Raw genomic sequence first — 13,754 nt, 5'->3', positions numbered from 1 at the left:
AACGCCCTGCCGCGGCACGGCTGCCACCTCGGGTATTATTTCTGTACCACCCCAGCATTGTCACTCTTCACCAGCGTGCCACTTACTAAGCATTATTATAAAAATTTCTGCGAGTATCTGTGTTCGCCACGAGTGGGGATAATGGCCTCATTGCAATCGCCTTGATAAGAGCTCCCAACAAGACAGCTTTCAGATATCGCCACACAAAAGCCTTCTGTGAGAGCTGTAACCAACATCAATTCCCACTATGCAAAGACATTAGACAAAGTGTGAACCAGCTTACTGTACGGGGACAAAAAAACGACTGTCAGTATGTGGGACCAACACTGTCTAAAAAACACGACGTTGGCAAGGCAAAATAACATCAGCATATATACATGGTAATTGCCATTTAATTCCAGAGTTAGCAGCACAAGAAAACAAGCACTGAAGGCACTATTAGGTTGCTAGCATCACTCAAGACATTATAATTCCAAATAATTCCACATCTAGCGTCTCTGGTTGGAAAATGATCTTAAAACCAGCAGATGTTAAAAAAGCCCAAGCCGAGGGTGAAGGAAAGCCCAGTTTCCATTACAGAAGCAGTCAGAGAATGCAGCAAACCCTTCAGGCCTGTTCCTTAAAGCATGTATTTTCCAGTACACCACAGACAACCCAATACACAGGCACTGCCATTCCACATATGGTACAAGATGAGACCCTTCCTGCACATCGCTTTATATTTTTACAAACTTATCTGCTCACACTGTGGTAGCACCCAAAAAGCCAGAAGCCTACTGTCAACGTAAATGGACCGTACCAATATAAATGCCGGGCTAAGAGGTTACTTTTTTACTTCCACACCTGAAATCTGCTAGATGACACCTCTTAAATGGGAGTCTAGGCAGGAGGGATGCGAGGAAGTCTACATGCCAGTTTGTTTCTGAACAACACACAAGGCAAATTTGCAAGCTAAGTTCTATAGAGAGCATCGTACACTCGCTCTAAGGAGAAGTGTTTCACTCTAAAATTACATCTGTACTTTAAAACGTGTAAAAATCCTGAAATCCTACAGTGCAGATTCAGTGCCCTGTAGAAAAAAATATAACTGTTACTGCATTCCAGTTTTAGTAAGATTTTGTAGCTAACGGGTAGAACCAAAATTAAGAGAAAGTCATATTTAGAGAGAACTAGTAGAGGGGATCTATAAGCCTGACACGATATATAAGAATTTGACTCTCGTACTGCATGGCGACAGCCACCATTGAGTCCTAAACCAGAGGCTTTTAATGTCACCTTAATTAACAAGGAAGGAAGTTTGCCAATGAGTTTCTTCCCCCACCCCACTTCCTAGCAGTAAGTTATGCAACGTGCAACAACCTTTGAACCAACAGCTGTACAACAACCAGAAAACCCAAAACCAGAATAGCATTGTAAAGAGGAGAAGGTCTTTCAAGAAGCTCATTAATGAAAATTACTTCTAGAACCTATGCATGCATTAACCAACACACACATACCACAACTTGAAGCAGGAACGCTGGAGCTGAAGCAGCCAAGGCTAAGCAGACACCTCTTATTATCCAGTTTCCCAATACAATTTATTTTTACCAAAAAACAGTTGTTTACATGCTTTCCACAAGTTTCCACAGATCTTTGCAAAACAACTAGTGGCTTGCAATGTCTACTTGGTGAGACTCTAAAATCCCACTGTAAAGACAGAGAACTGAAAGGCAAAATAATAGCACCCTCTGCTTTTGACAGTGGCTTGTTCATACAAAGCTCGAGATACCAAGGACCCAACATCTGGCGTGCCGCAACTGAACACCACAGGAAGCACCGGATATCTTCCTAAAAATCAGGTCCTACACCCTTGAAGTAGGGCACCCAAAAATGCCATCAACCTTAGGTAGTGGCGGGCCTAGATGCAGCCACATACAAGTTGGATGAAATCTTGACAGTAGATGCAGGTGATCAAATTAAGTCTCCAACTTAAAGCAACGCAACGGGGTACTGGTTCTACTTCTAGAGGTAAGAATACAGAAAAGCCATACTTGCCCACATAACTCAGCGCAGTGACAGAAGAGATGTCAGCTGATCCTGAAAAGGTGATCTTCAAGGGTCCACCTTTCCTCCCTAGTTTAGTCCTAGGCAAAAGACCTTGGGCACAAAAGCCCGAAAGCCACAGGGCACGCAGGTGCGGTGGTGGCAGAGTTCATGCATTAGTTCTCACACTGTGACAGGCCAGGTCAATGACCGCTCACATTCATAAATAGGACAGGAGAGACAACACACGCCATGAACCTTTGGCAAGTTCAGTTTGGAAACAACTACCAACACATTCGCCAGGTATTCCTATATGTATAGAAGGAAGGCCGAAATGCATGAAGTAGAAGGCTCCTACCAAGTAGCAGAGGCCATTTTCAGTATGCACCGGCTTCATCAGCATCTCGTCCAACTCCTGTGTCCTCCCTTTACAGGGCTCACAGACGGAAATATTTACCACAGCTCACGCTGAGCCCACAAGGCATTAAGAACTCCACGAATGCCATGAGATCCAGCAAATAGCAGCACCATCCAAGCAGACAGCATAATACCTCAGGAGACACCCATGCCAGGCATAGCACTTCCAAGTGTGGTTTTGGACCAACTTACTTGAGGAAAACAGAAGTGAAATAGTTCCCTTTTAAAGATGTGATAAATTGGGCAATTTTGCCAAGTCTGTCTTCAAACAGGCGACAGAACTGAAATTGAAACCAAGTCCAAGTGCTTCAGCAGCACCTCAAGCACTGCAACAGCCCCATCCCAGGGGGCACTGGCACCCTCCCTCCACGGCCCTGGGCACACAGAAGGGGTTTCTTCCCAGAAAGAGCAGACACAATTCTGCTGTCAAAAAAAATAACGCAGGAAGTGATTAACTCTGCCAGGCAAAACAAAAGCCTGAAGTCCAACTTAGTCATTTGTAAGGAGGAGAGTTGCCACCATATATGCACACACTCAGTGCTGCCAGCTGTAAATGAGATTATTTGCAGAGACTGTACAACCCAGAGGTTTAGTTACACTAAGAAGAGCTTTCCATCTGCTGAAGGCTCGCCCTGGGCATGGCTGGATCTACATTACCACCATCAGTGCAAGAAGTCCGTCTGAACTGAAGTCATGGTCTCCAACCCATCCTTAGCAGGCAGCTCCTCCACAAGCCAGAATTGAAGGCCAAGACACTCTTCCACCCCTTTGCATCAGCACCAGGACCAACCCTGCCACCAGAGCCACGGCCATCAGCCCAGCACACACTTTCCGAAGTGAAGCCTGAAGGTTTGAAAGGTGTCACACTTAATGCTACTAAGAAAAGCTCACATCTTCATTTCTCATCCAACTTCCCCCTTGATGCTCTGGACAGGAGCTCCAAAGAGGAATGGTGGAACTTCATTTTCCTTTTTGCAATCTACTCTTTGTAAAGGGCCGTTCCCACAGTAGTCAGGCATGCTTGGCCTCTCTGCTCCACAACCTCCTGTTTCCCACCCAGGGTCAGGTTAAGACCTTGCAAAACAAGCTGGCTCTGAAAGGGTCTCTGGCTCCTGCTCAGCCTGCGAAGTGGGTCCGCCGTGTCTTCAAAATGTCTTCTGAAGCCACCAATTCCCAAAAGCCTGGCAAGTAAAAACTCTCAGCTCATAGCCATGTTTGTTTTCTAGAATCCTGTGGTTCTTTTTTATAAAAGGATGCTTCTATTTTAACACTAATGGCTTTCATTTCAGGACAAATTAAATGGTCTATCACTCTTCAGCTTGGAGAAGACAACTCGGGACAGAAGATAATGTATCATAAACGGTGTTGAGAAACATATATGAGGAAATCGTTTTCCCTTACTGCAATATCTAGGATCAACCAATGACAGCAAGTTCAAAAAGAAAAAAGGCAGAAACAAAATCATTTTTTCTTCCATACAAGATAACTAAATCGTAGACAGAACTTGTTGCTACATAAGGTCAGAACTACAACTGGATTCAAACAGGGATTAGGCAAAAGACCACAGGCCATTGGTTGCTACAAAACGCAGCTGTAACCCCTGAGCAAGGAAGTGCTCTCTCAAAGCAAGTAGGAGAAGGGCTGTCCTGTGCAAGCCCTCTTCCTTGTGTTCCTTCCTCAAACATTTGCCACAGTCACAGCCAGAGAAGTAGCAGGAGAACATTTCATCTTGCAAAATACAGCAGTTCCTAAGTTTAATTTTTTTTTTTTTTTAAATGCTCACACATACTCACAAATGAGCACACTGTAAAAATTAACAGAGCAGCACCAACATACCTGGGATGAGGGGAAAGAAAACACCTTTAATTGCTCAGTTGAAGCAGCCTCTATGGAAGAATAAACTGGCCCTAAAGCAACCCCCATCCAGCCTTTGGCATGCAGAGGCTGGTGGCAGAAGCCAGATACCTTCACAGTGAGAACAGATAGACCAGCTTCTGAGAACTGAGGCTTGGTGAGCCGATTTAACACCTCAACACCACTGCATGGGAAAGCTCCCGTCTCCTTCCTTCACCTCACTCATCCCATCTCGGGCCACGCACATCCAATACCTACCGCGTGCCAGACCTTATGGCTCATCAGACCCAGCTATTTTACCTTGTTAAAGCAGCAGAAAACCAAACCCACCAGCACAGCCGGGTGCTCCCCAAGCGCGGAGAGGAGGGAAGAGCACTGCCAGACCAGAGGTCGGGTGAAGGAGGTGCTACAGAGGAGATGGTGAGGGAGAAGCAAGCCTGCTCCTTCCAGCAACAGTAAAGCCTTTGAGTGACTCAGCTGCTCATGGAAACCTGCCAGAAGCCCTTATCATGGTGGGGAGGGAAACCTACTGTACTTCAGTAGTTCTGGTGCAGACGGAGCCACACCGGCGTAGCTGGACTCTGTGTGAGGATAGCAAAGCCACCATCAGCAAGCACAGCAAGCTACGGGCTATTTCTGTAGGTTTTTATTAGGATGCCTGCTTTCCACTAGAAGTTTGTTGGCACGGTTAGGGCAATCAGGATTTATACCTCTTTGAACTCTCCTCAGACAGCTGTGCCAAAGGACCATGTGGTACCTCCTTGGGCTCAGGAGCAGCCTGTCGCTGGAGGAGATGGATTTAAACCAAAGGAACTCCCTTAAACACTATTCAAAAAGCAAAGGCCCCAGACTCAAGCTAGCATTCATTCCTATTAACACCAACTATTAGGCAAAGAAATATGGGAACAGTTCTGAACATGAAAACACCTGTGTCTTCTACACAGACAAAATTTTTCACTCCTGAAAAATTAAAAAAAAAAAAATCAGCAACTAGTTAACTACTTACTTCTTTTATGCAACTTACAGGTTTTTCTCCCGTACCTTAAATCCTTTTTCAGTATTTATGCCCTATTTGGCCTCCCCCTTTACCTAACGCCTAGGAGAAAGGTTGTGCGCTAGCCTATTTTTCTCCCCCTCCAGCTGTGGCTGGGTGAGAAGGAGGAAGAGGTACTTTCTGAACCACCAGAAAAAATGAGAGAGGTGCTAAGTATTCAGTTTGGAAATGTAAATCCTCCCGCCCCCTTCTGAAGTATGCCGAACCAGCCTCTCCACAGCTCATGTCATCTAAAGGCCACAGGAGTTCTCTAAAGATATTCTTGTTAAGAGGATTTAGCCCCTTTTAAAAAGGACTTAACATGTGGGTGGTGTCTCCATTTAAGCATTTTCTCATGGCTAAGAAAATGGCCCTCTTCTTAAAGGCTTATCTTTATAACCCAAAGACAGTAAGAAATTCTCCACTATTTGAATTAGAAACATTTTGAGCAGCTTGCTTGTGTAGCAGCCCCATTTTGGAGAACTAGGATTAGCAAATGGTAGTGACTTTCTCACACCAAGTGAGAAGCCAACACCAGGGAGAATGCTTTTGGGGTACCTCGTCAAACATTAAATTCTCCTGTATTTTCATGAGGAGCCAAGTTGATTGGCAAGCTCAGTGCCACCAAAACAGCACAGTGTCACTATCCCCGTGTCCTCTCTCTGGCCATCACTTTCCTTTGATGGTCCTGGCACTTACCAGGCCTTCCATTAGCTGGTTCAACCTGCCTGCCCAGCAGAAAACCTGTATTTACTGATTTTGGTCACGGTTAATTTTCCATCCGGGAAAGCCTGAGCTTCCAGAAGGGAAGAAGGGATGCAGCATCAGTCCCCAGGCAGGGCACAGGAGGACACAGGACTACCTGCTCCTTGCAGCAACAGTGACCCCATCTCTGTTGGCTCGGGCTCTCCCCAGAAGCCCAAGCTGATGGTTGCTTTGCAAGGGTTAATTATTCATTACCGCTTGTGTTTAAGCCATAGCAGGGGTTCAGATCTGCCCGGTAACACTTTCTATTAACTCCACAGGAATCAAGAAAAAGCTCTTCAAGTTGAGAGGGTGGGCAGCCTGGGTCACAGCCTCCCAGAGCCTGGGCTGACCAAGGTACAAAAGCCCGGTTAGCAACCCTCAGCCACAGGAGACACCGCGACAGGCAGCAACACAGTGAGGAACAGGTTTTGGACAGTATCAAGACACCTGCTTAGGAGATGGAAGAGCGTGCAAACTCTCACCCCTCTGGGGCTGGAGCCACCTGTTGTTATGGACCAGGCCACCTTTCAAGGCTTTTCCAGCACGGTGACACTTACACAACCATAGATAGAGTAACTACCGAATTCCCAGGGGGGAAGCATTAGGGTTTGGCAAAAGAAACTTCTTCATTTGCTGGTACAGTCAAACACCTCCCTGAACAGCCTAAACCATACTGCTGTACTGACTCTTTTCCAGTCCTACCATAGTTTATATTTGGAAGTGATGGGTGGGTTGCCAGTGCAGTTACATCTGCAAAGACAGAGCATTTTCATAACCCTCACCAGCGCAGGTGTGCCGGCCAAATCTCAGGCTTATCCCTACGATCTTTTGCATAGCAGGGCCTTGGTTTCAGCTGGGGGTCTCAGTCTCCACACACTACTTGCGACTCATCTAATCAAGCACTAAATTTATATTGGTGCTGCTCCGCCTCAGCTCACTGCCTCAACTGCCCAGCATTTTCTCACTCCTCTTACCAGGCTTTGATACCAGTTTCTCAAAAATACCCAGCTAGGAGCCAAGCGGGAAAATACCCTCGCCTCCCAGTCCCAGAAAATCCTCTGTGAGTTTTGGGGAAAACTAGGTGGGAGCCAGAGAACTGCGGAAGGGATAGATCATCTCCCTGCCAAGATGTCTGCAGAGCAGAAAGAGGAGATGGAGCATTAGGGCACTTCAGCTTTATACCCCCCACCCCACAAAAGCCAGGTCTGCAGCAAACCAGCTGTCAGGATGTGCAGCCCCTTTCCTGGCACGTGCCACGGATGGCTTATCGCCCGCCCTGGGAGAGTGTCAGCCCTGGCCTATAGATACCACCAGCCTGACCGCTTTCTTCCTCCCCCATCCCACATCTCTTCCCAAAAGTAAACGAGGGGGCTGAGGGTATACAACAAACTCGGGACTTTTTTTTTTTTCTTACAGGTAGAGCCCAAAATTGCCTTCCTGCTTCCAAACTTTTAAGTGGGGGAACTCCTAGCCATAAAAGCCTGGAAGGCTTCTTCCTTCTATTAGAGGTGAACCCCATACCAAAAAATACACTGAATTCATATTTAAAGGTCTTGTAGCACCCATTAAGGGGAAATTTTAGGAGTCTGCTATGGCGCCGACATCCCTCCCACAAAGAAGAAAAAACCTGTACAATTATTCTCCCAGAATGATCCCATCGCACGTGCTTCTCTTTGTATTTGCTTACCACCACCTTCTAGGAATCAAACCTTTGCATAGGACAGCTTTACAAAGCAGCTCGAACCAGCCAGCTTGACACTTTCACCGTTAGGATATGCTGAGGACCAGGGGCACTGAAAACCAATTATAATTTACAGCAAATATTCTTATTTAAAAAAAAAAAAAAGGTTTGGATGGGGTTTGATGAGCCTTGAAACTTCCACCACTACCTCAGCAACCAACACCTGCAGAAACCCACCCACGAGGCAGGTCCTGCCATCCTCATCCTCACCGAGAGGCAAAACGCTTGTTCCCCAGCTCTTGCAAAAGTATTTCACAATTACCAGCAGCATCCCATACCTGGACCACCACTGACTGACTGGATGCGGGTGGGGGGTGTTAAAACCCTTTTTGCCCGGGCAGGGGCGCACCGGGGCGGGGAGGGAAGAGGTGGGAAGGAGTTTAGAGATCCCACGCCGCCGGGCGGTGGTCGTGGTCGTGGGGGGGGGGGGGGGGGGGGGGGGGCGCACCGAAGCGGGCAGGTGAGCCCCCCCCGGCCGCCCACGACCACCGCCCGGCGGGGATGCCCCGCACCCCCCAACTCGGCGGAGCCCACGAGGGCCAAGCGAGCACCCGAAAACAGCGAGGACAAAGAAAACCCCACAGGGGCGGGGGTGGGGGGGGGGGAGCGGAATTATTTTTTTTGGAGGGGTGCGTGGAAATTTTCAAGGGAGGTGGAATTTGGGGAAGGGGGAGGGGGATGTAGGGTAGGCGCCGCCGCCCCACGAGTCACTGACCTGCTGCAGGGGCATTTCCGAGAGCGGCGGGGACCGGGAAGAGGGGGGGGGGGGGGGGGACGGCCGGCCGGCGGTCGGGCTGTCCCAGGCCAGAGGGAGGAGGAGGAGGAGGAGGAGGGAGGAGGAGGAGGAAGCGGCGTCCCCCTCCCCGCCCGCCCCGGCTCCCAGTCACAACCGCGGCCTCCGCGCACGTGTGCCAGACGTCACCGGCGGCTCCGGGGGTGAAGCGGAGACACCGGCGGGGCACGGCCTGGCCCCCCCCACCCCCCCCAACCCCGCTGGGGGAAAGCAGGGCCCTTCCCCCGCTCCTTGCACCCGTGCGGCGGGACGTGGCGAGGGGTTTAATTCCCCTCACCCCCCTCCCCCCCTTATTTTTTTTTTTTTTTTTTTTCCCCCCTTTCTCCTTTTAAATAAGACCCGGCAGCGGGGAGGAGGGTGGGAGGGGGGGAAAGGAGGCAGGAAAGTTTATTGCAACAAAGCGCTGCCTCCGCCTTTCCTGCCCTCCCTCCCTTTTCCCCCCGACTCCCCCCTTCGCGCCCGCTCGCCGGCCCCCGGGCCCGGACGGCGGCGGGGGAGAGGGCCTGCCTGGCGCTGACTCCCTCACCGTCCCCCTTCACCCTCCCGCGGGGACGGGGGGGGAAAAAAAGAATTACCGGGGGGCGGCCTCCGCCGAGAGCGGGCTGCAGCAGCGCCGTCCTGCCGGCGGGTCCGTGTGGGGTGCAGTACAGCGAGCTGCCAGCGGGCTGGCCCCCATCCGCCGCCGGGGCAAAGGCACCGGCAGCCTGGGAAGCGGCGGCGGAGGAGGAGACAACACAGGGCGCCCCCACCGCCGCCGCGCCGGTGCTGCGGATCTGGATGAAGGTGCCGGCGGCAAAGCGGGCCGGGAAGCCGGCGGGGGCTGCTCTGGAGTCCGTGGACGGTGCGGGCGGCGGCGCTGCCGGGGCCGGCGGCTGGAGTCCCCTTCTCATCCTTCCCTCCGGGTCTGTCCCCGCAGCCGCGTCTCCTCCTCCTCCCCCCGTCCCTCCCCCCCCGGCCTTCCCAGCTCCGTTCCTCCTCGATGCCGAGGCCCCGCGCAAAATACTGGGGGCTGCGGGTGCCGGGGGGGGCCCGGCTGCAGGATGCGGGGCGCCGGGGGGGGACGGAGGCGGCGGGGCGGGCAGATGCGGCGGATGGAGCGGGGCCGCTCCCGCTGTGTGGGGCCGGCTGGAAAATGGCTCCAGGAAGCGGCGGCTGCTGACAATGAATGAAGGGAAAGGAGACGGGTTACGCGCCAAGGGCCTCCCGCGAAACTCGGATTTCCCGCCCTCTTTTCAAACCAAATTTGCATGGCCCCGCCCCTGAGGCGCGCCCCGCCCGCCTCGCCGCCTCATTGGCCCCCGCCGCCCTCCCCGCCGTCCAACGGGGCGCCCGCCTCCCCGCCCCTCTCCCTTCCCACTGGCCCGCCGCCGCCGCACATTTGCATGCCGCCCGCCGATTGGCTGCGGCGGGGGCGAGGGCTGGGGGATTCCCCCCGGCCCCGCGGAGGAGCAGGGATCCCGGCCCAGCCCCGGCTCCCTGACACTGACAGCTGCGCCGGCCCCGCCGCAGCCCGCCCCACCGACGGGGCCACCCTGCCGCGGGGGCGAGAAGGAGAAACCCCCGGCCCGGTTCCCGCGGCCCGGCCCCCGCCGCCCTTCGGCCTGGCTGGCCCCGCAGGGCTCCCCCCCATCCCGGAGCGGGGCGGCGGGTGCCGGTTCGCAGTCCCTTCCCTACCTCCCCGGTAAGGCGCCGGCCCGGCCGGAGTGTGGAAACCCCGCCGCTCCGGAGGGGCTAGGAGGTGCGTACGGCGAGGGGCTGGCGACACCCACCCTTCCGCTGGGCCGGGTTCTGCTGCTCGGAAGGGGTCAGCTGAGTTCTCGCCCTGGTTTGCTCGGAAAAGGTGAAGTTTTGGGGGAGCCGAGAGGCGGGAATTCACGCTCCGGTGGCTGGAGAAGCCCTTTCCATCATCTTCCTGTTTCTGCAGCCCCATAAACCTTCAAACCAGCCCATCTGAGACTTTGCATTTATTTTTTTCCACCCACCAAAATATTGCCTTCCCTTATCTCCAAGAAGTAAAACTGGAACTATGTCCACCAGCTCTTTCCACTTTCTGGGCAGCGTCTTCACTTAGGAAATGCCCCTAAGCTTAAATGGCCTCTTAATTTATTAAATCCACCCCACCCTGCCCAGCATCCACTAGCCATGCCCAATTTTCCCATGTTTTGTTTCCCCTTCCCTCACACCCTGTCGCCGGTGCTCCTAACAGACGTGCCGCAGGCTGCACATCCAGGCCGACACTGCTGAATTGGGGCAGACGAAGATCCCTTCCCTGGGGTAACATTCCCCATTTCCAACACTAGCAGGTACACGAAGAAGTTGCTCCACCATGTCTACAGTCCTGCTTACAGCTCCCCCTGCTCTGACCCCAGCTCAAACGGAGTGGATGCCTACGGCGTGATGCTGTTGCACATAAAACAAGGGCATCTTCCATTATGGGCATGTTTTCCCTCAAAGGAAGAAATTCTGCTCCATTTGGCGCTGGAGAGGGCTTGATTAAGCTACCGCATGCAATTTTGGGCACTGCATGTTAGGAAAGATGCAGACTACAGAGAATCCAGAGGAAAACAAGAACAATAAGACATGGTCAGAAAAAACGTGTCCTACTACAAAGGTTGGCTTTTGTGTTGTTGGGGTGAAAAGTAGGGGAAGAGGAGACGGCAGTGATGATCTGATACGTAACAGGTCACAAAGAGGTTGCTCTTCCTCCATAGGGAAGGTAATGGACTTTCTAAGCAATGTTAGATTTAATCTAGATAAAGGGGGGATCAATAGGTGTTGAAGTGAGGAAACCCCACAGCAGCCTACCCAGGAATACTGGAGGAGGTTTTTTAATAGATGAGGAAGAGTTCTTTTAGGGGTGATGCAAGTTTGGACTGGGCATCCAGGACCTTTCCAAGTCTTCATTATGGTCCTTCTGTACCAGGCTGGAGCAGGGCTTGGCTGAAAAATTTCATGTTCTTCTGCAGAACCTTAGCATTGTTTAAAATTTTATCTAAATCTGCAGTTCTGCTACTGTGGACCACTCTTAAGGAGTCAGTCAGCAATGTCCAACTTTGTGTGTGAAGCACTGAGAGCTGTGCTCAGCATGCCTTGGCCACGGCAGGCAGAGGAGCACCTTGCTCACCAGGTGAGGTGTATCCTCGGCGAAAGGAGGGAGAAGCATAAATCTCTCCCTGCTGCAGAGCTCATCTTCAGCCTTCTTCTGGAGCCTCTTTTACGGTTTTCCTCTTCCATGGTCTCCACCATCTCACCCATCGTGCCAGGGCGTCCTATGCCAGGACTAGCTGCCTTGTAGCAGGAGGAGGTTACTGGGGCACATCCAAGGGCCAGAGCAGGGCAGAAGGTGAGGAATGAGAACAGCAGGTGAACGGGGAGGGAAAAGTTCAGATATAGAGAAACAGGTGGGCAGTAAGCTTGCTTATGGTTCAAAGGGTTTTTTTCCAGGTATGGAAACAGTAACACGACATTGCTTTTGTCTATCCTAGAGGCAAGGTAATGGAACTAACAGAAAAGAAAGGCAACTGTGGGCTGAAAGGAACAATGAGGACTTTTCAGGGAAGAGAGGAGAGGAAAAAAAGGCATCTAGGAAACAATGTGGATAGGGGGGGAAATAATTAAGGATCCTGCAAGATGAAGAGAAGAAAAATGGGGTGTGATGTTACATCATAAAGAAAGAAAAGCAATAAAGAAAGAAACAAGGTAAAAACATAGCGGAGTGACAACAGCAAAAATAGAGACTCCTTAGAGCAGACCTTTAAAAAGAAATACTAGAATATAAAAAGATACATGTAGATACAGTAAAAATAGCCAGGATTCCAGGAGCAGAAACAAAACACAGTCAAACAGAGGGAGCAAAAGAAGCAGTGCACAGGCTAAGGCATGGTACAGTTCAGAATTCACTTTCACATATCGGTTCTTTCAATATCTAAGTTTCTAGTAGCTCATTACTCTGTAAAGGGCATAAGTCAAACCATTGAAATAAAATAAAGCTAAACTATTAACAGTTAAATCCTATGTTGTTTCTTTTTGTGTTGTTTTTCATTGTCAAGAAAAAGGGTCTGGCTTAACGCATAAGAAAGGTTAAGAGTTTTCAAGAACCAAGCAAAACCCTGTTACGCTCAGAAGGACACTTTAACAGAACGACAATAAATCCAGAAAGACAGCATCTATTTTTACATGAGAAAACAGAAAATAAATCCTCAGTCCAACAGGAGAAGACGCTCTGATGGGTAGCATTTCCCTGCAACTAGCAAAACGGCTAGTCCCAGAAACGCTCACCAGCCCCATGGGATGGCCAGGAGACACGGCCCATGTTGTCTGAATGGGAAGGTTGCATGTTCCCGTCTTCTGGAAGCAGAGTGGTGCTGTGACTGTGGCGAGGCTGGTGGAGAAACTTCAAAGAAAAGCGTGGGTTTCATCTGAAAAGCAACTTTGTTGTCCATAAACTGACTTGTGCAGAAAACACTCTGGGAAAGGAGGTGCTTTTTTTCTTTTTTTTTTTTTCCTTTAAACACAATTCTGTAGCAGATATTTCAGTTTGCAGTGGGACCGAATAAACACATAATCCACTTCCTAGAGCTAATGGGAGGAGCCTAAAGAAAATGGAAAGTAAAGCAAGCATACATAAGAAGTGTACAGAGAGCTACAGAAAGGAAGCTGATTGCAGACCCAAAAAACTCCGTTGGTCTACAAAAAGCAAATTGCTGCGTACTGGGATGTCCAGGTATCCACTGCAGAGAAAATGTCCTGCAGAACTCAAAGGCTTAGGAGATTATAGTATCTCCTATGCCTGATGTGCAGCTGTGATTTATCTTTCCTTGTGAGTATGGTGCTATACTACTATCCTTGTGAGTATGGTCTTTATCTGTATGATGATATGCAATTTTACCCACACAGTGTCATTTAGGGAAAAGGCTGCATTTGTCCTGAAAGTGGATGAACCTGTGTAATGAGGATTGCTTTCTTTGGGATTCTGACTGTTGTTGCAACAACGGAGATTAAGCTTTGTCTCGATGTTAAAATGGTTAAAAGCTGCCCTGGAGATCTGGACTCTAATGCGACTTCTCTCATGAAGAAGATTCTGGACAATGTAAAAATGAAGACCGCATAAAAGTTCCTGAGTTAAGAAAACTGTCTCTAAGAAGGTT

The 13,754-nt window shown here is 50.4% G+C and overlaps 1 protein-coding gene across 1 annotated transcript in view; it reads right to left on the bottom strand.

Annotated features, from left to right (window-relative positions):
- E2F3 (E2F transcription factor 3) overlaps positions 1-9,497 on the bottom strand; it is a 45,320-nt gene extending 35,823 nt beyond the window's left edge. The window contains exon 1 of the mRNA XM_074146526.1: positions 9,183-9,497. Within this exon, the coding sequence (XP_074002627.1) occupies positions 9,183-9,497 (315 nt within the window). The remainder of the gene's footprint in view (positions 1-9,182) is intronic.
- Positions 9,498-13,754: the final 4,257 nt, after the last annotated feature.

The sequence above is a fragment of the Numenius arquata genome, chromosome 4, assembly GCF_964106895.1.
Source record: "Numenius arquata chromosome 4, bNumArq3.hap1.1, whole genome shotgun sequence".
NCBI lineage: Eukaryota > Metazoa > Chordata > Aves > Charadriiformes > Scolopacidae > Numenius > Numenius arquata.
This window is presented reverse-complemented; position numbering and strand designations above follow the sequence as displayed.